We start from the raw sequence: 25,805 nt of genomic DNA, 5'->3' as shown, positions 1-25,805 counted from the left end.
CTGCTGGGCAGCGACGTGGGCCTCTCCGTCACCCTTTATCAGGCATTACAAGATTGACATGTATGCCTCAGCTGAGGCTTCCTTTGGCAGAAGGGTTCTACAGAAGGTCTTTAGAGAGCCCAATGTGACTACAGACCAGACGGCGCCCCTCCCGTAGGACAGGCCCAGCTTTGGTAGGTCCCACTTCTGGATGCTCCGAGCAGCTCTAAGGAGAATGGGTGTTGGTACTTACCTGACACGCCATTTCTCTTCGAGCTGCGAGGAGCAGCCAGCCCCACTCTGATCTTTCACCGTCTGGTGGGGTCTTGTTTCGGCCAATGAACCATTAGCTAGTTAGGATGAGAGCACAAATTTTTTTCCTCTCGTCTTCACAAAACTGGGGAACGCTATGGAGGAGTCACGTGAAGGAGGAGGAGCGTTCCTCAAAATTAAGCTCAGTCTACAAATGTAGAGACTGAAGCACCACCCACTTCTGGATGCTCCTCACAGCTCGAAGAGAAATAGCGTGTCAGGTAAGTACCAACGCCCATTCCAACCATTATTTCAAATTCCACTTAAATAATATACAGTCAAATTAATCTAAGAGGTTACAGTTGTTTTCTTTGTTATTATTTGTTTGCTTTCTCTCCCCTCCCTTCCTATACTTACAACATAAATAAGATTTTTCCAGTATAAATAAGATTTTTTGCTTTCTTCTATCTCTTTCTTGCATCTTTGGTAAGAAAACAAAGAAATCATTCAGATGAATTGCATGTTTTTAAGAAAAAAATAAATATTGTAGCTTAGTATAATTTATAATTATCCCCTCAAGACTGTGTTGGCCTAATATATTCTGGCATAATTCTCATAAATAGAGTAAGAGGTCTTGAGAAGAATATCACATCTTTTTTTTAGTAATGTTTAACTCGTGAGATATAATTTTAAGAAGTAATATAATTAGGGTTTACATGTATTTAACATTTTAACTGATGCACTATAACCCTGAATAATATATTGAATCTAGGAATAGTTTTATTGGATTTTGAGAGAAACTGCTTTCATTAATATCGAATTGTTCCTACGTTATTTTGGCTGAGATTCTAATTTCAGTAGCAAGCATGGCACTTATACTGGTAGTATTAGACAAGCATTGATTCACAGCTGTGCTCACTTCCATATATACAAAGAACTGTCCAGAAGAAATGTTTTAGCTGGTACATTACATCAAAAGCATGATAGCTTTTCCTTGCAGCCACGGATTAATATTGCTATAGTAGTTGTGGTACCTGCTCATCAGTAAAATTGTGTTTGTATTGACTTAAAACTGGTGGAGGCTTGAGGTCATTTTTATTGTGCTTTGCATAGCTCAGGGGTGTCAAACTCAATTTCATTGAGGGCCGCATCAGGGTTGTGTTTGACCTTGGGGGCCAGGGTGGGCATGGCTAGCTTGATGTCACTCATGTCGGGGGCACCTATGGCTGCCTGAGTGCTCTGGCAGCAAAAATGGGCTCGTGAGCTCCGTTTTCAGCCACAATGGCCTCCTGCAGCCCTTTGCTAGCAAAAACGGAGCTCCGTTTTCGCTGGCAGAGGCACCATGGCCTGGTCCTTCGCTGTTTTCAGGGCAACCCCGTGGGCCAAGATCTAAGCATCCCATGGAACGGATCCAGCTCCCAAGCCTTGAGTTTCACACTCCTGACATAGCTGATCTTCAGATCAAAAGTCATCAAATGATTTTTCAGTGGCAATATGTCAGCCCTGACTGTTAATAGGATGTTTTTGAAAAGTAATATATTTGGGCTGCCTTATAGCATGAGTATTGGGTAATCTTTCTATAGCACACTTAATTCAGTCCATTACTGATCTTGTCAAATCTTCTTACTGGTAGCTTTGGCAATACACAATCATACTATGCATCTCCTCTCTTCCTTTTAGTTGGTTCCTTTTAGTTTGGCTACTGTTTAAAGAGGATATGTCTTTTCTTAGAATAGGAAACCCCTGCCAGAACCATAGCATATTCCTCAGTTTGGATCCGAATACAGTACTATACTGCATATTCTACTCCTATTAACTTTTCATTAACTCACTGATAGTGAAATTTTTGTTTACTAGAGTTGCTTTTTTCCAGGCCAGTCTATGAAGTGATTATATAGATGTTGTGGAAACAGGAATTATTTACAGATGTTAAAAAGTATGGAGAGGAATTGGGAAAGATAACAGTATAAATATACCCTCTTGGCTATATTTTCTTTCATTATCTCATGCCTTTAATTTCTTTGGCATGCTACTTGTTTCTGCTTTGTATAATTTTCTCTATTGCAAATGGAAATAGCTGACAGGCTTATATGTATATGTGTTTATGAATCAACTATCTAAATTCTGACCCCAGTGAAGAAAACTTGACAGATACTTTCAGACAAGACGAATATATTAAATTCAAGAAAGACAGGCTTGTTGGGCCCAAACAATTTTGGAAGGATATACAAGATCTGATGGTAAATCTTGAAGTAAAAATCATGTGGAAAAAATGAATGATAGAAGATTCAAGATAGACGAACAAACATTCTTTGCACAGCATATATAGTCAGCATATGGAAGTACTTTCCCTGAGATGTAGCAATGGTTACCAAGCTGGACAGCTTTAAAAATGGATTAAACAATTAATGGAGGATAATACAATTAATGATGCTTGTATGCTTCTTTCAGATCTGAGATAGCATGCCTCTGACTGCTACTCATTGGGGAACAATAGTAGAGAGAGAGAGAGACTGTTGCTTTCATGGCCTGTTTACAATCCGTATTCCCACAGGAACTATAGGCACAGGATGCTACAGTAGGCAGCTTTTTAGCTTGATCCAGCAGAGTTGCATTTAATAGTACATTAACAAAATAATGTTCATCTAAATTGAGCCATGTGTTTTAAAAGGAAGCTATCACAAAATTAAGAGCGATGAAGTACTCTATCACGATTATTATATTAATGTTGTTTGGGGAAGACATGCATTCATGGTTCTCTTTGTACAAACGTACAAAATATTTAGTCAAAGGTAAGTCAAACCAACCAGAATCTCTCTCATTCTAATTATTGTGCCTTCCTGAGAGATCTGCATATATCTTGTCAAAGCAATCTGTCATAAATCAAATGACTGCACGTTTGCTCTAATAGTGGAAATATGTGAGATGATTCTGAATGCTAATCTGACTTGCATTTCAGGGATTTCCAAAAAGCGAGAACATTTAAGCCTGAGTTTGTGTCTTGTCTTAGCTCTCACACAAAAGCTCAAAGTTCCGGTTTGAAGGGCTTCGGAAACAGACAGAAATCCGCAATCGTGCGCGGTTTCTGTCTAGGCTTGCCGCTGGAGTGCCCTGAGCCAGCTGGTTTCGGGGTTAAGCTACCCCGTAGAGGTGGTGAAGAGGGGGGAGACCACCAGCAGGGTTGAGGAGAGCCGCATCTCTCCTCCTCAGCTGGCCATTACTCCCTTTCCCGAAGGCGGTTGTAGCGGTGGTCAGAAATGGCCACCACAAAGGAGAACTCGACCGGAAAAGAATGTGCAGGAGGAAGATAAGTGAAAGTTTCGGCTGACCGGGCTAAATTGTAAAAGCAACAACTAAGGTACCCTGGAATTTAAACTTACAAAAAATAACATCACTCCCAAAGAAGAGTCGGAAGCAGCGAAGGAAAGTGAAAAGGGAAAGGTTTGGCTTTTTTTTTTCTCTCTCTCTCCTTCCCTATACTGACAACTAAGACTTAAATAAGAAATCGGAAAAATTCTCTTTGACATCAGTAGGCAATTACTGAAAATAAAACAAAATGCCAAAGGGATAATAAAGATTTCTGGACATTAAAATTTTTCTTTTTCATAAGCAGGAAGGGAGAGAAAAGGAATAAGGGCAGGATCTGGAAGAGGGAGGAGACTGCCTGGAATTAAAAAGAATCTACAGTAAAACTTCAACAAGACTTCTAAAAGATACATTTTAACTGAAACTTTGCAACTAAATAGTAACCCCAGGAAGAGAAAGTGAAAAAAAAGAGCAAAAAAGAAACAGCTTGCGTGTATTTGGATTATTTGGTGATCTTTGGATTCTTGGTTATTATATTTGAATGACTAAAATCAATTGGGTGGTTGTTTAAAAATTTATACAATGGCACCACTTCTGGATGAATTGAAAATGGGACTTAAAAAGTACAAAGAAGATGCACAAGAAGGGAGGGGTTCTTTTGGCTTCGTTTTTCAATTGTTAGAAATGGAGATTTGGAACTATGAGAAACAACAAGAAACGGCTGCAAAACAAGAAAACTGGGACAAAGCCATTTTTAATGAACAAGCAAGTTTATGTGGGGAAGAAAAAGGAAAGGGGGGAAAGAGAATGGAGAATTTAAGACTTTAAAAAACAACCAAAGGAAAGAAAAATAATTCGAAAAATAAGTATAATACTGGAAAGCAACAGAAAAGGGGAATACAGAAAAGAGAAATAGAGGTAGAGAGACAAGGGGGTAAAAAGGGGAGAGAAGAAGAGAGGGAAGAAGGAAAGGAAAAGAAGTTACAAAGGACTGGAGCAAGATATAGAGAAACAGGACCTATTTAGAGATAATGGGTGAAAATCTAACTGAAAAAAAGGATTCTGTAAAGGTACATAAGATTGTATTGTTATATTAGTAATAGAAATAACTTTAGAACATTGGAAACAACCTATGATTAAAATGAGGGATAAAATTGTGTAATTTAGTGAAATGTTTGTGAATAAAATAAGTGAAATAAAATAAATGAGAAAATTGAATTAGGAAGGAATGGGAACATTTTAATTAGTTAATGTTTTATAAAATATAAGCGAAAGGGAGGGGAAATTAACTATGGAAAGCTTATAATTGTTCCCATAGAAGTATGATATTTAATTGAAAAGTAATGTTAAAGATGTTAAGACTTTAATGAATATTAATATTAATGATAGAATTGAATTGGAAAGGAATGTTGTTTTAATTATATACATTTATATTTTTTTCTTTTTTTAAGAATACAGTGTGTATTTTAAGAATGTACCAAGCAGAATCTGAATGGAAGTTATGTATTATATTGAATGTTACAACTTTAGGGAAAAGATATAAAGGCGTCATACTCCAATCAGTAACTACAGGAGAAATTTTGTTTAATGAGAAAAGATAATAGATAATTGAAACAGGACAGGCAAAAAATATAAATACAATGATTTGAATTGAGATGAGATAATTAAAATAAAATTGAGAAAATTAAAAGAGGGGAGAAGCTATGCAGAAAATGTAAAATAGTAATAAGATATGGAATAGAATATAAAAATGAGCATGAACCTGAATTTGTGTCTGTACGAAGAAATGTAACCCGGGATTATGCTGCTTTCAAAAAAGATGTTTTATTTGTATTTTTTTTTTCTCTTTGTGAAAATTCAAATAAAATTTACAAAAAAAAGAAAAAGTTCAAAGTCATATTATTTTAGATTTAAACAAAAGCAAAAAAAGCTGTCCCAAAGCATTTTGAACAAAGGTAAAAGGACCAGATTATCTGGGTAGTCATAAGAAAGGATGAATTCGAAGTATAGAATACTCTTGTCAGTCTGTTACAGATATTGTTTCAACACTTGAAAGTTCTTAGGTTGAGATCTCCAACCAGTCACAAGTGGCACTGGTCAAGGCTGATTGCAGATGCAATCCAACGGTCTATTCCCAAGGTGTTACTCAAAACAGCCTGTCACTTTTCCATCTCCCTCATGCTTTTTGACTGTCATTGTTGACTTGAAGATCATATTACTGTGTCAAGATGAGTATCTAGATTTACAAGTCGGAATGGAAAAAGCCAGTTCAGTTGAGCCTCAGAGCTTGAAGAGATTAGGTTCATTAGTTTAGTTAGTTAAACACTTTATTGTATTTAGCTAGTGGAAACTAGTGTGGTTATACTTGTATATTTGATATAAATTTGAAATTAGTAATAATACTATGTACATCCAGAATGTTCAGGATTCCTGCTTGGCCACCCTTCTCTCCTCCGAGGTATTTGGATTATTGTACCCTGCTCTGTACATGAGGCTGCCTTTTAAGAGACAATTCAGAAACTACAGGTAGTCTCCGACTTACAATCACAACTGAGCCCAAAATTTCTCTTGCTAAATGAAACATTTGTTAACTGAGTTTTGCCCCATTTTACAACCTTTTTTGCCACAGTTGTTAAGTGAATCTTTGCGGTTAAGTTAATAACACAGTTGTTGAGTAAATCTGGCTCTCCCATTAACTTTTCTTGTCAGAAGGTCACATAAAGGGACCACGTGACCCCAGGACACTGCAACCATCATAAATATGAGTCAGTTGCCAAGCGTCTGAATTTTGCTCACATGACTACAGGGATTGTAAGTGTGAAAAACGGTCATAAGTCACTTTTTCAATGCCATTGAAACTGAGCAGTTACTTAATGAATTGTTATAAGTCAAGGGCTATCTGGTTCGGATAGCTGGTTCAGCATTAGGCGGCCTGTTATGGACACACTAAGGTTTATCCGGTATCTCTTCTGGAGAGCCTGCATTGATTGCTGGTTAACTTTCACATGCAATTGAAGGTATTGGTTGAGGCCTTAAAGCCATATATGGCTTAGAGGCTTGGTGTCTCTGAGACAGCCTGTTGTGAGTGGAATCTGTCTACAGCATTTGGTAAGACCGGGGAAAGAAAGAATGTTAAGAGTGCTGAGATTAAGCCCACTTCAAGGGCCTGAATTTAGGCTGTCTTATTATTTTGGAAAACCTTTCCACTGGAACTAGAGATTTTTCCTTCCCTGTTAAGCTTTTGAGGACTCTTGAAGATCTGGCTTTTCTGGAGATCATTTGGCATATGGATGAAATACTGAACAATGTCTTTTCTTTTTTGTTGAAACAGAATATCTTAAAAGTTTCCTGATCCTTGCTTCTGATTACAGATAGTCCTCTACTTACAACAGTTCATTTAGTGACCATTCAAAGTTACAATGGCACTGAAAAAGTGACATGACCATTTTTCACATTTATGATTGTTGTGGCATCTCCTCAAGGCCACATGATTGGATGCTTGGCAACTGACTCATGCTTATGATGGCTGCAGTGTCTTGGGGATCAAATCATCTTTTGGGGCCTTCTTGATAAGCAAAGTCAACGGAGAAGCCAGAATCCCTTAATAACCATGTTACTAACTTAACAGTTGAGTGATTCAACAACAACTGTGGCAAGAAAGATCATAGAACGGGGCAAAACTCACTTAACAAATGTCTTACTTAGCAACAGAAAGGTTGGGCTCAATTTTGGTCATAATTTGAGGATTACCTGTATATTGTTTTAATATATAACTGTAAGCCTCTTAGAAACTCCTGATTGGAGACTTTTTTCTCCCATGACTTTGCCTTTCTATCTTTCTTAGATTTTTCCTCCCCTTTTTATATTTTTGTCATGTTACACTGCATGTTTCAGTAGCATAAGCAATAGCACACATGTTAGAGGCTTACAAACAGAGGGACATTTTTATTTCCCATATTCCAAGTCATGTAAACATTAGAGTGTTACCTTTATATTGTGTATTAATTTTATATAATCAATTTTGCACAAATATAGTATTGAGGTAATAAATATACTGTATTAAGATTTGTAACAATAAAAGGGAAAAAGACATAGGATAGGAGTTACTTTAAAACTGCTGATTACCATCAAGGATTGTTCACTTGTGATTCTCATTTTGAAGATGTAATAAACTGAGATTGAAGTGAATTTATGTATAGCTCTCTCACTACATAGTTTGCTGATGTAATCTTAGGACAGTGGCTTCCTTGAGAGTTACTGCTATCTCTCTGGTAAAACAGAATCTGTATTTGTATACAATTTCAGCAATAGTTTGATACCATCTTTGCATACTATAAGTTTAAATTCTTTTTAGAATTGAAAACTAATTCTTCTGTTAATTATATTTGAAAGATTCATAGGTACAAAATGCTTGGGTAATTATTTGAATACCTTATAACTGAGCTTTTAAACAACAATAATAGTTGATGAATTATATCTCAGAGTTGAATCAAACCCAAGGTAAATGCTCCTTTGAAATGGCTTTGCTAATGTAGAATGCTGATCATCACAGGAATTTAAGCAGATCTGCTGGTTTTTAGCCTTCCCCTCCCACCAATGACCCCCGTGATGTTTGGCATTGATGTTCCTGTCTGCATTGAGAGAAAAATGTCCATTGCTGCCAACGTGTTAACGTCTGTCTTTCTTCCTCACAGAGTGTGCAGACGTGGGAGTGCAAATACTTCTAAATGAATAATCAGAAGGAAGATATGGAGATTGCCTCCCATTATCATCATCTCCTTCAGGAACTCAATGAACAAAGGCAGCATGGTATCCTCTGTGATGTTTGCATTATAGTGGAAGGAAAGATTTTCAAGGCTCATAAAAATATTTTACTTGGGAGTAGTCGTTACTTCAAGACATTGTATTGCCAGGTGCAGAAGACCTCTGACCAAGCCACAGTCACTCATTTGGATATTGTAACGGCACAGGGCTTTAAAGCAATCATTGACTTCATGTACTCGGCACACCTTGCGTTGACCAGCAGGAACGTGATTGAGGTGATGTCAGCTGCCAGCTATCTTCAGATGACTGAGATTGTGCAAGCTTGCCACAATTTCATAAAGGCTGCTCTTGACATAAGCATAAAGTCTGATGCATCGGATGATCTTATTGATTATGAGTTTGGGGCTTCCTCTAGCAGCAGTACGGATGCTCTGATTTCTGCTGTCGTGGCTGGTAGGAGCATATCTCCCTGGCTGGCTCGAAGGACGAGTCCGGCAAACTCTTCTGGAGATTCAGCTATTGCTAGCTGTCACGAAGGAGGAAGCACCTGTGGAAAAGAGGATCAAGAGCCAAAATCAGATAGTCACGATGACATGTCATCCCAGTCTCTTTGGTCGACTGATTTGGCCTATGGGACTTTGCGTGTCAAAGAAGAACAGATCTCTCCCGCTCATTATGGAGGGAATGAATTACAGTCTGCCAAAGATAGTGCAATGCAAAATGCTTTCTCAGAACAAGGAACTACAGATGGGTGGCAACCGACAGGGCGTAGAAAGAACAGAAAAAATAAGGATACTGTGCGCCATATCACACAACAACTTGGAGAGGACAGCAGGACAACTTCACCAGTGCCACCCTTTCTAACTGCCCCTGGATGGCCATACAGTAATCAAGAAGCAAGTAAGAATGTTTAACTCAAGTTCTGTGCAACTATATAATGCTCATGAATAGTTGTTTATAATACATTAATTTTTAAAAAAAACCAAAAGTTTTTAAATACTGTAGTTTTTATTAGAAGTTTACATATTTAACAAGAACATTCAAAGAAAAAGATAAATGTGAAAGAGAAAAGGAGATAGATAAAAGAAAATAAAAGAACAGAAAACATGAAAAAAATATAAATAAGTGATTTCTGATCTTCCTCTCACATTGTAACCAAACGTACCCTTCAAAAATTATATCATTATTCCCTTTTTTCTATAATTTTTCTAATAAGTCATACAATAATTTTTTACACAAAACATCCATAAGGGGTCTCTAGTCATTGATGAATATCAATAACAATCTTTCTCCAGTCACGTTTTGTCAATTTTGTCATCAAGTACTCAGTTTCACCAACCCATTTCCTCCATGTGGGGTAGTCCTGGATATTTCCATCTTTATGCATAAAATAAACTCGCCACGTAATCCTATATTGAAATACTCTTCCATGAATCTTTTGTAACTGTATATCCATCAGTCCTGAAAGGAGATGTTCTGGCTTCATTTGAATGTTTATATTTATTCCATATTCCAAATATGGCATATCTAATAACATGAGTTTTAAAATCCACGTTTAACTTTATTGTACCATAAACATCCATGCCATCTGAAGTTTAGTTCATAATCTTCTAACTCAAAAATCTTTTGTTTTGTTCTTTCTTCCATATCAAACAACAAAAGCAATATAAAATTTCAAATTTGGTAGACCAATTCTTTCTCCTTTATTTTACTTTATTTTCCTTATTTGTATCCTGCTTTTATTATTTTTACAAATAACTCAAGGTGGCAAACATGCCCAACACACTTTCCTTCTCCTACTTTCCTCTTGGGCTGAGCAAGAGTGATTGGCCCAAAGACACACAGTTGGCTCTCATGGCTAAGGTTGGACTTATGCTCACGGTCCTGCTTTCTCCTGCTTTCTAGCCTGTTGCCTTAACCACTAGACCAAATTGGTTCTTACAATATTTTATATTTCCATGCAAATTTAGTTATATCTTTTTGCCATTGCTTGAAAATACATCAAGTGTCAAAACAGACACCATCTGAAACAAAAACATTGTTCATTTTTAATCACAGAAATTCTCCTCAACAGTGTCAATTTTAATTTCTCCCATCTTACTTAACATGCCCTCCTTCATTTCATTTCATGTCTTTAACACAATTATGCCATTGCTTTCTTGGCTATTGCTACTGCCTTTTGGAACATTCTCTTCCAAGAAGTGATATGGGCCCCCAGAAATGCCTAAAGACCTGGCTCTGCCCGCTGGTTTGGCGCTCACAGGCCAAGGGGCTGGTTAGTACCCTGAAAGCCCACCCACCTTTTAATTAAATTTTAATCTGAATTTTCTTTGCTTCTGTTTTAATATTTTACTTGTACATCATCCAGAAGCATTCTGTAAGGGAGCTGGGGGGTTTCTAAATTTAATAAATATCATACAATTCATATTTATTATAGTAGTGTATTTATTATTATTTTTTAATTTTATTTTTATTTGTCAATTGCTTACAAGATAATAGGTAGAAGTAAAAACATAGTTATGAATACATGGATACATATAAGAAAAAAATATATAAAAGAAACAATAGAACAGGGACGGTAGGCACGTTGGTGCGCTTATGCACGCCCCCTACAGACTTCTTAGGAAAGGGGTGAGGTCAACAGTAGACAGTCTAAGGTTAAAGTTTTGCGGGTTTGGGGAAAAAAATCACAGAATCAGGTAGAGTTACTAAGAGCCGCGGTGGCAAAGTGGTTAAAATGCAGTACTACAAGCTAGTTCTGCTGACTGCCGACTGCCTGCAATTTGGCAGTTCAAATCTCATCAGGCTCAAGGTTGACCAAATCTCATCAGGCTCAAGGTTGACTCAGCCTTCCATCCTTCTGAGGTGGGTAAAACGAGGACCCAGATTGTTGGGGGCAAGAGGCTGACTCTGTAAACTGCTTAGAGGACTGTAAAGCACTGTAAAGCAGTATATAAGTCTTTACTATTGCTATTAGTAAAATTACTATCATAAATGTATCTCATTTTTAATCTTAAAATCTGATAGCATACCAAAGTCCTTAATTCTCCATTGATATTTTTACTCCCTCTTAATAGAAGACAAGCTCAGGATTCAGAAAGATCTTGACAGACTTGAACAATGGGCCCTAGCCAACAAAATGAAATTTAATGTGGAGAAAAGCAAGATTTTACACCTGGGCAGGAAAGTACAGATTAGGCGAAACCTGGCTCAAAAATAGTAACTGAGAGAGACCTTGGAGTCTTAGTGGGCGATCACTTAAACTTGAGCCAGCAGAGTGTGGTAGCAGTCAAAAAAGCTAATACAATCCTTGGTTAAATAAACAGAGGCAAAGAATCAAAATCACTTGAAGTTATTAGGGCTACTTTATAAAGCCTTAATAAAGACACACCTGGAATACTGCATCCAGTTTTGGTAACATTTGTCCTTGTTACTTCCATTTGCATTTAGCAGGAACTTTTAGAATTAAAACAAGCTCACAAAGGAAGAATAATTTCAATTTTATATTCTTCTATCACCCACCATCAAATTGTACATTTTCTGCCATGGAACCCTTGCATGCCTTGTAGGCCTGGGGCAACATGCCAGCCAAGGAAGGTTATAGGTAGAAAAGCAAGGATTTCTTCCAGCCAATGAAAATACAGTAATTTTCTTAAGGAGTTTTTATATATATTATCATGCTTCAGGCAAGACACTGATGATTGCAAGATGCAAGTAGGTAAGAGTCTATGTTTGGATAAGATGATCTGGTTTCTGTACATATATTATTCTGATTTGTATGTTATTTAGCCCTGAAATCCATAACCATGTAACTGTCTGCAAAAAATTTTTAAGAAAAATAGAGCTCAAATTAAGAAATACCTGAAGAGCACAATTCATTTCTGAAATATGAGGGAGACCAAGATCCCAGATCCCCTCCTGGGATCTGGATCCTATGGGGATGGATATGGATATACCTTGGCCCTTGTTAAGTTTCAGTATTGAGAAAGAAGAAACATTTATAGCCAACCAGTTGCTTATTTTATTTATGTGTGCAATTTATATAAGCCTCAGTCCTCAAGGCAGTTTACAGACATTATAGATATTTGGAAGTGACCCCATTTTTTTCTCATCACTAAGGCAGGGGGAAAAGGGGTGTGACTTGGATTCAGTCTTAACATGTTAAATGGAAAATCCTCCGTTTTATATTTGAACTGCCAGCCAAAGTTTTTCAACTACTAAAACAGCAGTAATATTAAGATACTTTGAACATAGGAAATCACATGGTATATAAACTGAGGAGCACCTCTGAAAATATTGTACTGATTGTTGAAGACTACTTTTTCACAATTTAATATATGTATATTACTCTCATAACTTTCTACAACTTTGATGTATTTGAGAAATGTGTAGGTTAAATGTTATACTGTATTTCATGTAACATCAAGAATAGGTTTGAAAAGTATGTGTGACCAATATCAGGATTATTTTTGCCATTTCTGACCACTTACTGTAAGTCATTCTTCCAATTTGAAGTCTGAACAGATGAAGGCAGTCTTTTTGGTAGCTGTCCAAAAGTGCATGTTGGCAGTAATGAACAACTTGGGTTTTAAATGATGAATGAGCCAACACTTCTGACATAGTGAAAACAATATCCTGGGCATTCACCATCATGTAGTAAAGCTTTAAGTATATGATTTCATTTTAATAGCTCCATTTGTTCCAAATTTATTATCTAATTATGATGGAAATGTCAGTCTTTCATTACAGACAGTTTCCTAGAGGAGGCTCCTTTTGGATAGGGTCTATGCATACTATCAGGGGAGAAGTTCTAGGTTTGCCAAGGGAAGAATCTTACCAAATGGTATTGTTTTGAAAGAAAGAGGTAATTTTTCCCTGCCATCATAATAAAAAAAATAAATTATGTCTTTTTCCACACAACTTTGCATTTCATTAAAAAGAGGATATATGCTGTATTTTTTAAATCTGATTATTTGAAGACTCAAATACAATAGTGTTTTAGTGTTGCTTCATTTAGCCTAAGATATGGGTAAAGGTAATGCAAAGAATTGTTTTTATCATATCAAATGCTACATTGTCCCTCCAAAAAAAAAGAAAAGAAAAGAAAAAAAGCCAGATCTGCAACACACTGGTTTTATTGTTATCCAAGTTAGACCAATGTAATGTGCACTAGTGTGGCCAATGATTTTTTTTAAACTATTTGGAAATGTAATTAATACTGCCCTGGAATATTATCCAGAATACATATCCATGGAGCATATAATTAATTTTTATGTTATCTTTATTGCTCCCTATAGAGTTTTTGGTGTTCTCTGTGAGTGTGATTGTTTGCTTGATTTCTTTACCCAAATAGGTACCATTATTAGTGCTGATCACTGATGGCAGAATCACTTATTGGGTTGCTATTTCTTTGTACTATCAATGAAAGCTTTTTGCATATTTATTTTATTTTCATCTCTAATACATTTAATACATTTTCTGTGATTGAAAAAGAAAGGAAGAGGTACTGGGAAGCAGCAGTATGACCAATCAAAGACACTTTGATTCCTTCCTCCCCTGCTCTTTTGCCAGGTTCTATGAATAAGGCAGAGCAGAACTATTGCAGAATAAAATCTGATCTACTCCCAAATGATGTTTGGATTTTACAGTCCTGTTTAGTTGAAATCAATGTAAGGATCATCTTTGGAAGTCCTTCTTTAGTCCCTAGTTGTATGCAGTAGAAAGCAATTCTCAAGCAGGATCTTGATAAGGAAACATCTGCCTGAAAATGGTCATTTTTGATTTCCATCTCCTGTGAAGAAAAATTAGAGAGTAAGAAATGTGTGCTATATTAGAGGGCATTTGGGACAAAAAAGCTAATTCTTTCTGGCCAAATTTCATTTCTATTTAATTATTGCTAGTTCAATAGTATCTTATTAAATGAAAATGATGTATATCTTCTGTGAATAGGAAGCAGTAAAAAAATACCCGGGAAGATACTGGAAAAGATAATAAAAAAACAGATCTGCCAACATCTAGAAACAAGTAAAGTAATAACTAGCAGTCAGCACGGGTTTGTTAAAAACAGATCATGCCAAACCAATCTTATTTCATTCTTTAACACAGTGACTAAATTAGTAGACCAGCAAAATACTGTGGACATAATATATTTAGTTTTTAGCAAGGCATTCAATAAAGTAGACCACAACCTACTTCTTAGTAAGCTAGAAAAAAGTGGAATAGATAGCACCACCACTAGATGGATTCGCAACTGGCTGGCAACCCATACTCAACGAGTAGTCCTTAATGGGTCTAAGTCTGCATGGAGGGAAGTAAGCAGTGGGGTGCCACAAGGTTCCGTCTTAGGCCCAGTACTCTTCAATAGCTTCATGAACGACTTAGATGAGGGAATAGAAGGGGAACTTACCAGATTTGCAGATGATACTAAGCTGGCAGGAATAGCTAACGCCCAAGAAGATCGGCTCAAGATCCAGATGGATCTTGACAGACTAGAACACCATATCTAATAAAATGAAATTCAATATAGAAAAAGTAAAGTCCTACACTTAGGCAAGAAAAACCAAAAGGACACACACAGACTGGGGGAAACCAGGCTCAATAGTAGTAACTGTGAGAGGGATCTTGGAGTCTTAGTGGACAACCAGCTAAATATGAGCAAGCAGTGTGCAGCCGCCGCCCAAAAAGCTAATGCAATCCTAAGTTGTATTAACAGAGGGATACAGTCAAGATCAAGGAAAGTACTAATACCACTCTATAAAGCCTTAGTAAGACCACACCTAGAGTCCTGCATCCAGTTTTGGTCACCACATTATAAAAAAGATGTTGAGACTCTAGAAATAGTACAGAAAAAAGCAACCAGGATGATTAGGGGACTGGAGGCTAAAACATATAACGAACGGTTGCAGGACCTGGGCTTGGCTAGTTTAGTAAAGAGAAGGACCAGGGGAGACACGATAGCGGTCTTCCAATGTTTGAGGGGCTGCCACAGGGAGGAGGAAGGGGTCAAGCTATTTTCTAAAGCTCCTATAGGCCAGACAAGGAATAATGGTTGGAAACTGAACAAGGAGAGATTTAACCCAGAAACAAGGAGAAACTTTCTGACAGAACAATCAACCCATGGAACAGCTTTGCCCTCAGAAGTTGTGGGAGCGCCATCAGTTGAGATTTTCAAGAAGAGATTGGACTGCCATTTGTCAGAAATGGTGTAAGATCTCCTGCTTGGTGGTGGGGTTGGACTAGATGACTGACAAGGTCCCTTCCAACTCTGATTATCTGTACATCTGTAAATACTTGTAACATTTTCTTTCCTGTTATCTAGCACAGTGTCCATTCTTCATCAGTTTCTGGGCTAATACTTTTACTAATAAACTTTTTCTGTGCTGTATATTCTGTTATAGTTATGCATCCTGTTGTGTTAAGTTTAAGAACCAAAAGTTCAGCAGGTTCAATATAATGAAAGTGATGGTCATCATTATATTACAAGAAGATGAACTTTCTTGAATTAAATATGTTAGGTTACAAGAGTAAAAATAATGCACATTAGACTAAAATATTCTGACTAGAATAATTATCAACTTCCTTTTCAATGATCTTGGAATAGTAACTATAAGTTCAAATTCTGATTCTCAGTTAACGTCTTTCTTTGTTGGCCAGTGATGAAAAACAGCAGTGTGTCTTATGGACATGTAAAACAATAGAGTTAGCTTTTAGCATGCTACGCTGTCACAGGTTTAACTTAGGTCTTCATCACGACAAAAATGACATTTCACAGAGCTCTTCCTACACCAGTGGCAGTCTACATGCATATACATAGAGGTAAAATTCTGGGGGTGACAGTACTGAGTTAATGGTGGAAGATCTGGAGCATCAATTATAAATTGTACAAGAATTGTTTTTTCAAAGGGATTAAATCAGCTGCCCTGTTTATTTACAGTTGTGTTTCCAGCTAGGTAGTTTAATTCAGTTCAGGTGGTAACACAAAATCCGTAAACATAAAATAACCAAATAAATCAAAATGTCAAACATTTTATGAAATTTTGAGCCCGTTTAAGTTTTTGTCATAAGTATAGATACATTCAAAAGCCAGGTTTTTATATTGTGGGAAGCAATCAGTTGTTCAGAGAATGGTGGATAAGTTTTCAGATACCTTAGAACAGGGATGTCAAACTTGCAGCCCATTGGACAAATGCGTCATGCACTGGCCACACCCACACCCAGTTTAGCGAAAGGGGAAAAACACATGAAAACAATGCAATAAGAAAGAGAGATAAAACTGAACCTGATGGAGTACAGGAAATACGTATTATACCTAATAACCAAAGAATCTTGTACATAAACCTGCTGCAATAATTTCCTCAGTCCCTCCTACCATTCTGATTAACCAACTGACCCAGAATAGGAGAAAAGAGAAAGCAGGTCTCAGTGAATGCTTGTTTCTTTTTCCTTTGTTGTTAGTGTCCAGTTACAAATGTTTTTTTTTAATTGTGCCTCTTGATCACTAATTGGACATTAACACCAAGGAGTCTATAGATTTTAAAGTGATAAATTACTTCAAATGTATTTAAAACCATTTTAAACTAACTGTGATACATCAGCAAAAAAAGGAATGTGAGTAGAAAAACAAACCAAGGAACTAAAACCTGGGGAAGATTATTTTACTTTATTTGTTAAAATTGTACACTAACACTACCTTTTTACTAGGTGATCTATATATAAGAAATAACACTTCCATTCCTTAAAAATCAGATTCTTTTCAAAAATCAATGTACCTCTCCACCATAAAAACAATGTTAGAACATAACTTCCAGAAAAGGCGAGGCAGTCACCCTTGTACTTAAGTGGAAATGTCTGCTTAAGAAGAAGTTTCTTCATACCAAGAACAAAGGGAACAAATACATATTGTATAAGATCATGGCAACCACAGAGAAAGTCAATCTTCTATCTCACATCCTTCTCACATTTTCTTGGGGCAGGATCTTAAACTGGTCCTCTCTAAATGTTCTCACGGGAGGGGCAAAATCATTTTGAATAACGTGCATAATAGTGGCAGCATAGCTGAACCCTTAATGTAAAAGATAAGAGGGCTCACACCTTGTCACACAGAAACCCTGGAATCTTCACACCCTGGACCTGCCTGCCTTTCTGCTTTTGAGTATAATACCTTGGGATTCTGTGACCATGCAGTTCAAGCAACTCGCAGAGATCCTGACTTAATGTAAGCCACAAATGTGGGTATGGAGTATATCTCTAGATTCCACGAACCTGTAATCGGACCCTTTTTGAAACTGGCATTGAACCTGGTTAGTGAGACCAGGCACAAATCTTGCTTGTTAATTGTGTGCTTCTATCAGGGGCTTTGATACAAGAATCATTAAGACTGTGATTTTTTTAAAAAAAAAAACTAGGGGTAACTATCCCTAAGGTGTAATTTGGGAATATCTTTGGGGTGGTAGAACAAGTTGTAATTGCTTGTTTGTGAATCAAGATTCAATCTGGCCCAGCTGCTGCTGAGATGCTTGTGTAAAATAACAGATTCTGGGTTTTTGGGGGGTGGGAGTAATGACTATATGAACCTGGAAAAAGAGATTACAATTTAACAAATTTAACAATTTAAAAAGCACTGCTTTAAGAGATTGGCTAGTCCTACCAGGGATAAACAAAATAAATTTATTTAAAAGGTGAAAATATGAAGTTTCTTTTTAATTGTAGATTTTTAAATGGTAACATATTCTGTTGAAGAGAGAAATAAAGGGTTCCTTTCAAATAAATAAATAAAGGGGGAAATGTAAAATAAGATGCAGTGCTTCAGTCAAACCAAACAAATTGCTTCTGATCACCTACAGAGTCATCAGAAGGAAACTGGAGGCTGAGGAATGACAAAAAGAATTAAAGGAAAATACATACCATACACAGTCCTTGAAAAAGAACAGAAGCTTTTAGAGATCAGTACAATACATTCTGCTAGTTAGTCTTCTCTGAAATGTGTATGATGAAAGTTATTTAACATTGCATCTGCATCTGGAAAGAAGTGTAAGGCCGTGAGAAAGACTATATTTTACCTCTCAAATGTATATACTGTTGGGAAACATGGTCACAGCTATTTGCTAATGTAGAAAATATGCCTAGCGTTCAAGAGGTCCTAGATTCCTTTTTTTTTTTTTTGGCATGTCGCATTAGAGCTGGGAAAGATATTCTGAAACCTTATAGATAGCTGCTGATTGTTTACACAGAGAGTTGAAGTAGATATTATCAACAGTGTGATCACTTTATATGAAGCATCTAACCTGGAACTGGATCTAGTATTTGCTTGAAATGTAGGAAATCTTAAATAGACCCAAATCTCTCTGAATTAAATATTTAGCTTTTTAGTTTGCGAACCATCAATCATTACATTCAAGTCTATTCCTTAGCACTGGAAATAAATCTTAATAATAATATTTAGCATTTGTTACTTTTTAATAGTGTTTCTCACTTGGCACTTCCTTAAAACACCATGTAGCAGCTGAGTTTAAGCAATATTTTCACCTATTTACCATTATTACATTGGAGAATGGGAATTGAAAAAATAGTTTCAGTCCAGTGGCTGCTTAATGAATTTAGGTAAGCCAAGATCAGAATCACTGATCTTTAAACTGATTCTAATAAATATGAAGTTATCTTTGAATGAAACTCAACTCCTGGTGATTTACATAAGACAGATTGATGAATTAGAGTTCATGAATTGATATGAAAGCACTTTTGGTATGACTTTGCTCCAGGGTGTCTTTTGGTTTTTCAGTCTAGCTCTAGGTTTCCCATCTAAGAACTAACAAGCAAGGAAACTTGCTTAGCTTTCTAGATAATACGGGATTGGCTAGATGCTGCCATCTGCGGAGGCATGCCACAATTCTTTATTTGTATATTATGCCAGTTGGTAATCAATTTATTTCTCTAGGAATTAAGATTAGATAGTACTGGGACTATAATTAATCAATTTGCAAATCAGTTTGTGAAATACAAACTAATGTCCCAGATCTTTTAGCACTTTCTCACTTTATCAGGATCCTCTTCCTGACTATTATTTTTGTATTATAAACGTTATTTTTTAAAATCTTGGAGTTTTATGTTATGTTTATATGTATCTGCAAGAGTCTTGTTTATGATTGCTATACTATAGAACCCAATTAAATTAATGCACTCTTTGTGTCCGTGTGTGTAGGTATGTGTATACACACAGAAATGTTCCTTGAATTAATAAAATAGATTGACCAGGTCAGTGGTGGGATTCAATTTTTTTTACTACCAGTTCTGTGGGTTTGGCTCGGTGGGCCTGGCTTGCTGGGTGTGGCAGGGGAAGGATACTGCAAAATCCCCATTTCCTCCCCACTCTTCTACCTGCTTTCCAGCTCTGTTCTCCTTTGCAGGGCAACCAAAGGAGACCCAGCAGATCAGCTGGGACTCCAGAGAAAGAGAATAGATGGGGGTGGGGCCAGTCAGAGGTGGTATTTGCCGGTTCTCCAAACTACTCAAAATTTCCGCTACCAGTTCTCCAGAACCGGTCAGAACCTGCTGAATACCCCCTCTTTTTATTTATTCTAATTTTTGTAGACTACTTTTATGACTTTCAATAGTGAATTTAAAAAAAACCAAAGAGTAAAAAGAGAAAAAAGATTAACAAAATAATAAAATATCTTCACTTTAATTTTATTGTGAATAAACTATTCCATTATTCAGCAGGGAGAAAGAGAGAGACTTGGTTTAGGAGGAAGGAAAGGATTACTTTCTACCTGATCTAGGTGACAATGGGATTTGAGAGAGGCTGGTGGGGTGGGTTGAGTAAGGTACGCCGACCTTCCACTGAGAGCAGGATTGGACAGGGCATGTGAGATGGATAATTTGATGGAAGTTATGGAATTGTGTTACCAGGTGCAGCTGGAGGGGATTAGAAGAGGAAAAGCTAAAGATAGGCAATGTGTACGAAAAACATTGCACAGAACAGCCAGTAACTTCAGCAAAATGAATAGAGGTATCCCTGAGTAATTGTACAGCAATAATTGGTAGACTATAATATTCAGGTTTCATGGAACAATTACAGGATAAGTAAAGCAATGAGGCTGTGGGAATAGCTCTATTTTAAGGCTCCTTTATGAAAGGGTTAGGTCAAGTTATTTTTAAAAAAGAAGCTAAGAGATTGCTTGAAACTCAGACTTTTGTTTGACTACACCCTAGTTTAAATGGGCTCCACCTCAACCCCATTTTATCTATGTGTCTATTTCCCTTCCCCACCCTATATTCCATTTTCCTCAAACTCAAAATCTTCTACTGCATCTACTCCTCCCCATAAGAACAGCCTTTCCTGCAATAATGTATTTAACTCTCTATACTGGAGCTTACTTCCTTTCTATTTTTGAATGCTTTTCTTGTTTGCTTTAATGATTGGCTTAATTAGAGACTATACTATTCACTAATCTATTTATGTTGCCCTTTAAAATAAATTGCTACTATCCTTTCTAATTGTTGCAACCTAGCTGCTTTTCTTAATTATAGCTTGTCCTAATTATTGACTTTTATGTCAAAATTTTGAAATTTCACCTTCTTCTCTGTTCTGTTAGGTATTTTTATACTTACAATGGTATATTGATCTCATTACTTTAAATTACATAATGATTGCACCTGTAGTCTCATGCAGATATTAAATAGCTCTGGGGACAAAATAGTACTCTTAGTTGTCTCCAAAGTGCTGTTATAGAAAGATAAATCAGCCTTGAAGCCATAAGGAGCCTCTTTGGCACAGTGGTTAGAGTGCGGTACTTCTGTAACCAGCCATCTACAGTTTGGCAGTTCAAATCCCACCAGGCTCAAGGTTGACTCAACCTTCCATCCTTCCAAGGTGGGTAAAATGAGGACCCAAATTCAACAATTTGGGGCAATATGCTGACTCTAAACCTCTTGGAGAGGGCTGTAAAGCACTATAAAGTGGTATATAAGTCTAAGTGCTATTGCTATATATTGTAGTCATCTTTCTTTTCCAAGAGATCCTGCAATTAGGCCATCACTAGTGTTTCAGTCTTATCCAGAAATGGATTCTACCAAGGGTTTCAGGCAGGGGTGGGCTGCTACTGGTTCACACCGGTTCAGGCAAACCGGTTATTAATTTTATGGCCAGTTCAGCGAACCAGCAAATCCCACCCATGGCTCATCCCACCCTGCCCTTTCCCGGCATCCCCACACGGCCCGTTTTGGATCATAGGTAAGTGTGGAGGCTGAGGAAGGCAAAAAATGGGCCTTCCGGAAGGCCGGAAACGGGGCCTGTTTCCAGCCTCCAGAGCCCAGGGAGGCCATTTTCGCCCTCCTGGGGTTTTGAGGAAAGCCTCCAGAGCCCAGGGAAGGTGAAAATGCCTCCCCCATGGCCCGTTTTTGCAACCAGGGTGATGCAGGAGGCCTACTAGGTCATGCACACCACGGCCACACCCAGCCAGCAGCCAGGCAGAGAACCGGCTGTTAAACTATTTGAAGCTCACCCCTGGTTTCAGGCAACATTTTTCAAGAACTCCAGGGAGGTGGGTTTTTTTTCAGAATGGTTCCAAGGTTGCATAAGATGCATTATCCATTCCCTCAGCCCATTTGGCCAATGCCTGCGGCTAGTTTTAATAAGCTGTGATGGGCAGTAGTCAAGAGGTTCTAAGATGGGCTGCATTTCTGCAAGAGTTTCTGAGGTTGATTCCATTAATCTCTGTAGCAGAACACTAATGCTGTGAAATCAAACTTTATACCAGCAAATGTTCTTATATAATCATGTGATTTCAATCCCTCCTGTTATCAGATCACCTGTCTCACACAATGGGGTGAATACCGGATCAAGAGTGTATGAGATGAAATCAATAGAGTGTCCTGCCCTGTGTGTGGGGCCACCAATGCGCTAAAAAAAAAACCCTGATGGTTGCCATAGAGTCCATAAAATCCCCAAATGGATTGTCCAAGACAGCATGAATATCCCCTTAGGCATACAACTTCATTCTCAAAATTACTTCAGCCAGCTCATGCAGAAAGGCCGCTGGGTAATACAGTGGAAGGCAGGCCAACCGCAATCCCCATCTGTCTCTCTGATCTCACTGCATGATCAAAACATCTCCTGCTTAGTAAAATGGGCGTTCTTTGAGTCACAGTACCCCAATACCCAAGCTTAGGATGGTCATGTACCATGAACCTTTAAAGATGTACCAAACCAGTTTAAAATAATTCCACTCATCTTGTACCACCACCACCCAATTTATTAATGTATCCCAGATTGAATTTCCTCATCAAATCAAGGATTAATTTGGCCTTATGAACTGAACTAGTACTGAACAATAATACCAAGGGAAAAGAGGGAACAGCAGTAGTGCAATCAGTTAAGTGGGAAATAGAAGGAAGAGGGTTTGTTTGTAAATAGATATGTCTCTTACTCCCACCAGCATACCCTTGGTTACTATAGCAGTAGCACTTAGACTTAGATACCACTTCATAGTGCTTTACAGTACTCTGAGCAGTTAACAAATGTCAGCATATTGCTCCCAACAATCTGGTTCCTCCTTTTTCCAACCTTGGAACAGGGGTGGGATTCTACCAGTTCATACCTATTCGCTAGAACTTATTGTTAACATTCTAAGCAGTTCGGAGAACCGGTTGTTAGAAGAAATTACAGGGCTAATCCTATAAGGAAGGCAGGAAGGAAACATTCAGGCGTAGCTTACAGAAACTGCTTCTCTGTTAACCCTTATTACATTCTTGGCAGGACTAGACTTCCTGTCTCAGGAACTTCTCTGGAGTTTTTTTTTTCCTCCTTTGTTGGTACTTTGCTTGTGTGGAGTGATCATTCAAAGTTACAGTGGCACTGAAAAAAGTGACTTATGACCATTTTTCACACTTACGACTGTTACAGCATCCCCACAGTCATGAGAGGCCAGGCGAGGAGATGCGTGCCTCGATGTGAGTGATATTGAGTTGGCCATGCCCAGCCAATAACATGACCACCAAGCCATGTCCACCCAGTCACATGACCACCAAGCCACGCCCACCAACCAAGCCACGCCCACAGAACCGGTTGTTAAAAAATTTGAATCCCACCCCTGCTTTGGAAGGATGGAAGGCTGAGTCAACCTTGAACCAGCCATGGTTGAACTTCTGGCTGTGGACAGATTAGCTTTCAATACTGCATTCTAACCACTGTGCCACCATGGCTACTATGATAATGCCCTCTTCTTATATTGACTAAATCACAGCTTCAGGAGTTATACCTTGTGCTAAATGAAGCATGGTTCACAGATGATACAGTAATGGATCGTTTTACACAACGCTCTAAATTAATATAGAAGAAACCATATTATACTTCATGTAGTGTATAAATACAACCCCTGTGAACTAACTAGAACTGATTTCAGTATTTTAAACGTGTGGCAAAATAAATACCATATGGGGCAAGGCATATAGTTTATGACAATGGTTAAATAATATTTTTAAGTTAATACTTTTCATTGGAAAGAAAGTGACAATGGCATTGAAAAATAGTCATAATGTAAAATTGTTTTGAGTGTGTCCACTTCTGAGAGTGTGACTTTAGCAAAATTTAGAAGACTGAATATGACCAAAACAGTTTGGTCTATTCCTCTTGTAAAGGGTTTATTAATCCTATAAATTGAGTTCTCAATCATACATCAAGACGAGTGTTTAAAATCTCTTCACAACCTTTTTCTCTACATATATCAGAAATCTAGTTCTATCACTTTATTCAGTTTGTTTTTCAGATTGATAAGGGTAAGCAGAAATCAGGTTTGTTTTTATAAATGACCTATTAATAAAATGGAAGCTTTATTTATTTTTTTAAATTCTGAGTTTCTAGTTATTAACTTCCCCAACTCCTTTCTGTAACAGATGGAGGAGGTTTTTCAATTTGTATTCCTGTAATGTCTGATACAGCTCCCACAATTTAATTAAGTTTTTCATTTATCTGTGTCAACTTCTATCACCATTGTATCATAGTTCATGGTCTTGCCCTTCTTCATATAGCAGCAGTAAATTTAATCTTGGACAGTACAGTTCTTGGTTCATCAGTTCCCTGATGTGGGTGTGAAAATAGAATGCTGAAACAGGATAACAAAAATCTGGAAATGATTTTTCTGGCCTTCCAGTGTAATTGGTTCCTATGTACTAAGAATTTGAAAATGGTTTGTTCTTCTGCTTCCAAAGAAGATGAAGGGCAGTGAGGTAGTTCAACGCTCATTAATAGATACTGATTACCCTGAATATTTTTTTAAAATACATCTTGTTTCCAAGTTGCTTAATTGATTGCGATGGTGTGATCTCAGCAGCAATATCTGGTAACTAGACACGGCAAGAGTGTCTTTGACAGACCTCAGTGACTTTTATTGTTATTGGTAATAGCATTTTTCTGGTCCTGATTTCTGAAAGAAGATATTCAGGACATGGTTCTATAAACTTCATGTTCTGCTACTTGATCTTTGAAAAGTATTGTTAAAAAATGAAAGTATATTGCTATGGAAGTAATGAATTTCATGAGAGACCTGCTTTTTAACGCTACCTTTTAAGTTAGGAAATAGTATAAAATGTAGTGTACAGTACACTCTTTGATTAAACTGTAGCAGAGTTAACAAAAGAAACAAAAAGCTAATCTGGATTAATTTTTTTAAACTGGTTAATTAGTCTTTGGTACTATAGCAGCAAAGATACAACAAAGTGCTATATATATATATATTGTATATCTTGCAAAGTGTACACTCTATGAAAGTAATATCAGTGAAGAGATCATAACATGAAGATATGAAATGTAAGTTGGGAAAAAAGCATATATTTTAAGACTATTAGCTCTGAATACTGGTGCTGACACTGTGAGCTCTAATGTGATTTTACAAATGCACTTCTGCTAAGTCTACATGCTTAAATTATTTCTTTCTTTTTCTTTCTTTCTTTTTCATTCAGGTGTGGATCTGACAGGGGCAGAGCCCAACAATTCTGACAACAGAATAGAGAGAGTGGATCTTTATGCAAAGGTTGATGAAGCACTCCTAGGAGGTGATGTGAGTTATCTCTCTCAGCCACTTAATCCAGAGAAAGAGGATGCACTTCAGGCTCTAGCAGTTGCTAACTTGCGAGCAGCTCTCATGAGCAAGAATAGCTTATTGTCCTTGAAAGCTGACATGCTGGGAGAAGAGAGTTCTCTGCTCTTTGAATATTTACCCAAAGGCACACACTCATTGTCCTGTAAGTTGCTGTTTCTGTGTATACTACTAAAAGGTTAATTAGCATTCATAAAAGAGCTGTTAAACCAAATTCAGGTCACTCTAAATTTATGTCCCTGTATGATGGACGCAAAATATTCTCAGCCATCTTGAGAATGTACAGTCTGAAACATTTTAGGTCTCAGATCTCACAAATAGTGGCTAGGGCAATACATTTATGTTTTGATTGTACCTTTCGTAAAACATGAGAAATATCTCTGTGTATAACCCTTGTCTTCCTCTTGTGATGGT

General features: G+C 37.3%; 1 protein-coding gene across 3 annotated transcripts in view; it reads left to right on the top strand.

The window, feature by feature from the left end:
• The window catches only part of ZBTB46 (zinc finger and BTB domain containing 46), a 129,588-nt gene that overhangs the window by 11,768 nt on the left and 92,015 nt on the right, over positions 1 to 25,805 (top strand). For 2 of the 3 annotated variants that reach the window (XM_087928845.1, XM_087928847.1), the window contains exons 2-3: positions 8,232 to 9,201; positions 25,255 to 25,536. In XM_087928845.1, the coding sequence (XP_087784971.1) occupies positions 8,265 to 9,201; positions 25,255 to 25,536 (1,219 nt within the window). In that variant the 5' untranslated portion in view covers positions 8,232 to 8,264. The remainder of the gene's footprint in view (positions 1 to 8,231; positions 9,202 to 25,254; positions 25,537 to 25,805) is intronic. The other variant, XM_087928846.1, reaches the window with a different exon arrangement.

This window comes from Pseudonaja textilis, chromosome 3 (assembly GCF_049901715.1).
Source record: "Pseudonaja textilis isolate UNSWEBS1 chromosome 3, rPseTex1.2, whole genome shotgun sequence".
NCBI classification, from domain to species: Eukaryota; Metazoa; Chordata; class Lepidosauria; order Squamata; family Elapidae; genus Pseudonaja; species Pseudonaja textilis.
This window is presented reverse-complemented; position numbering and strand designations above follow the sequence as displayed.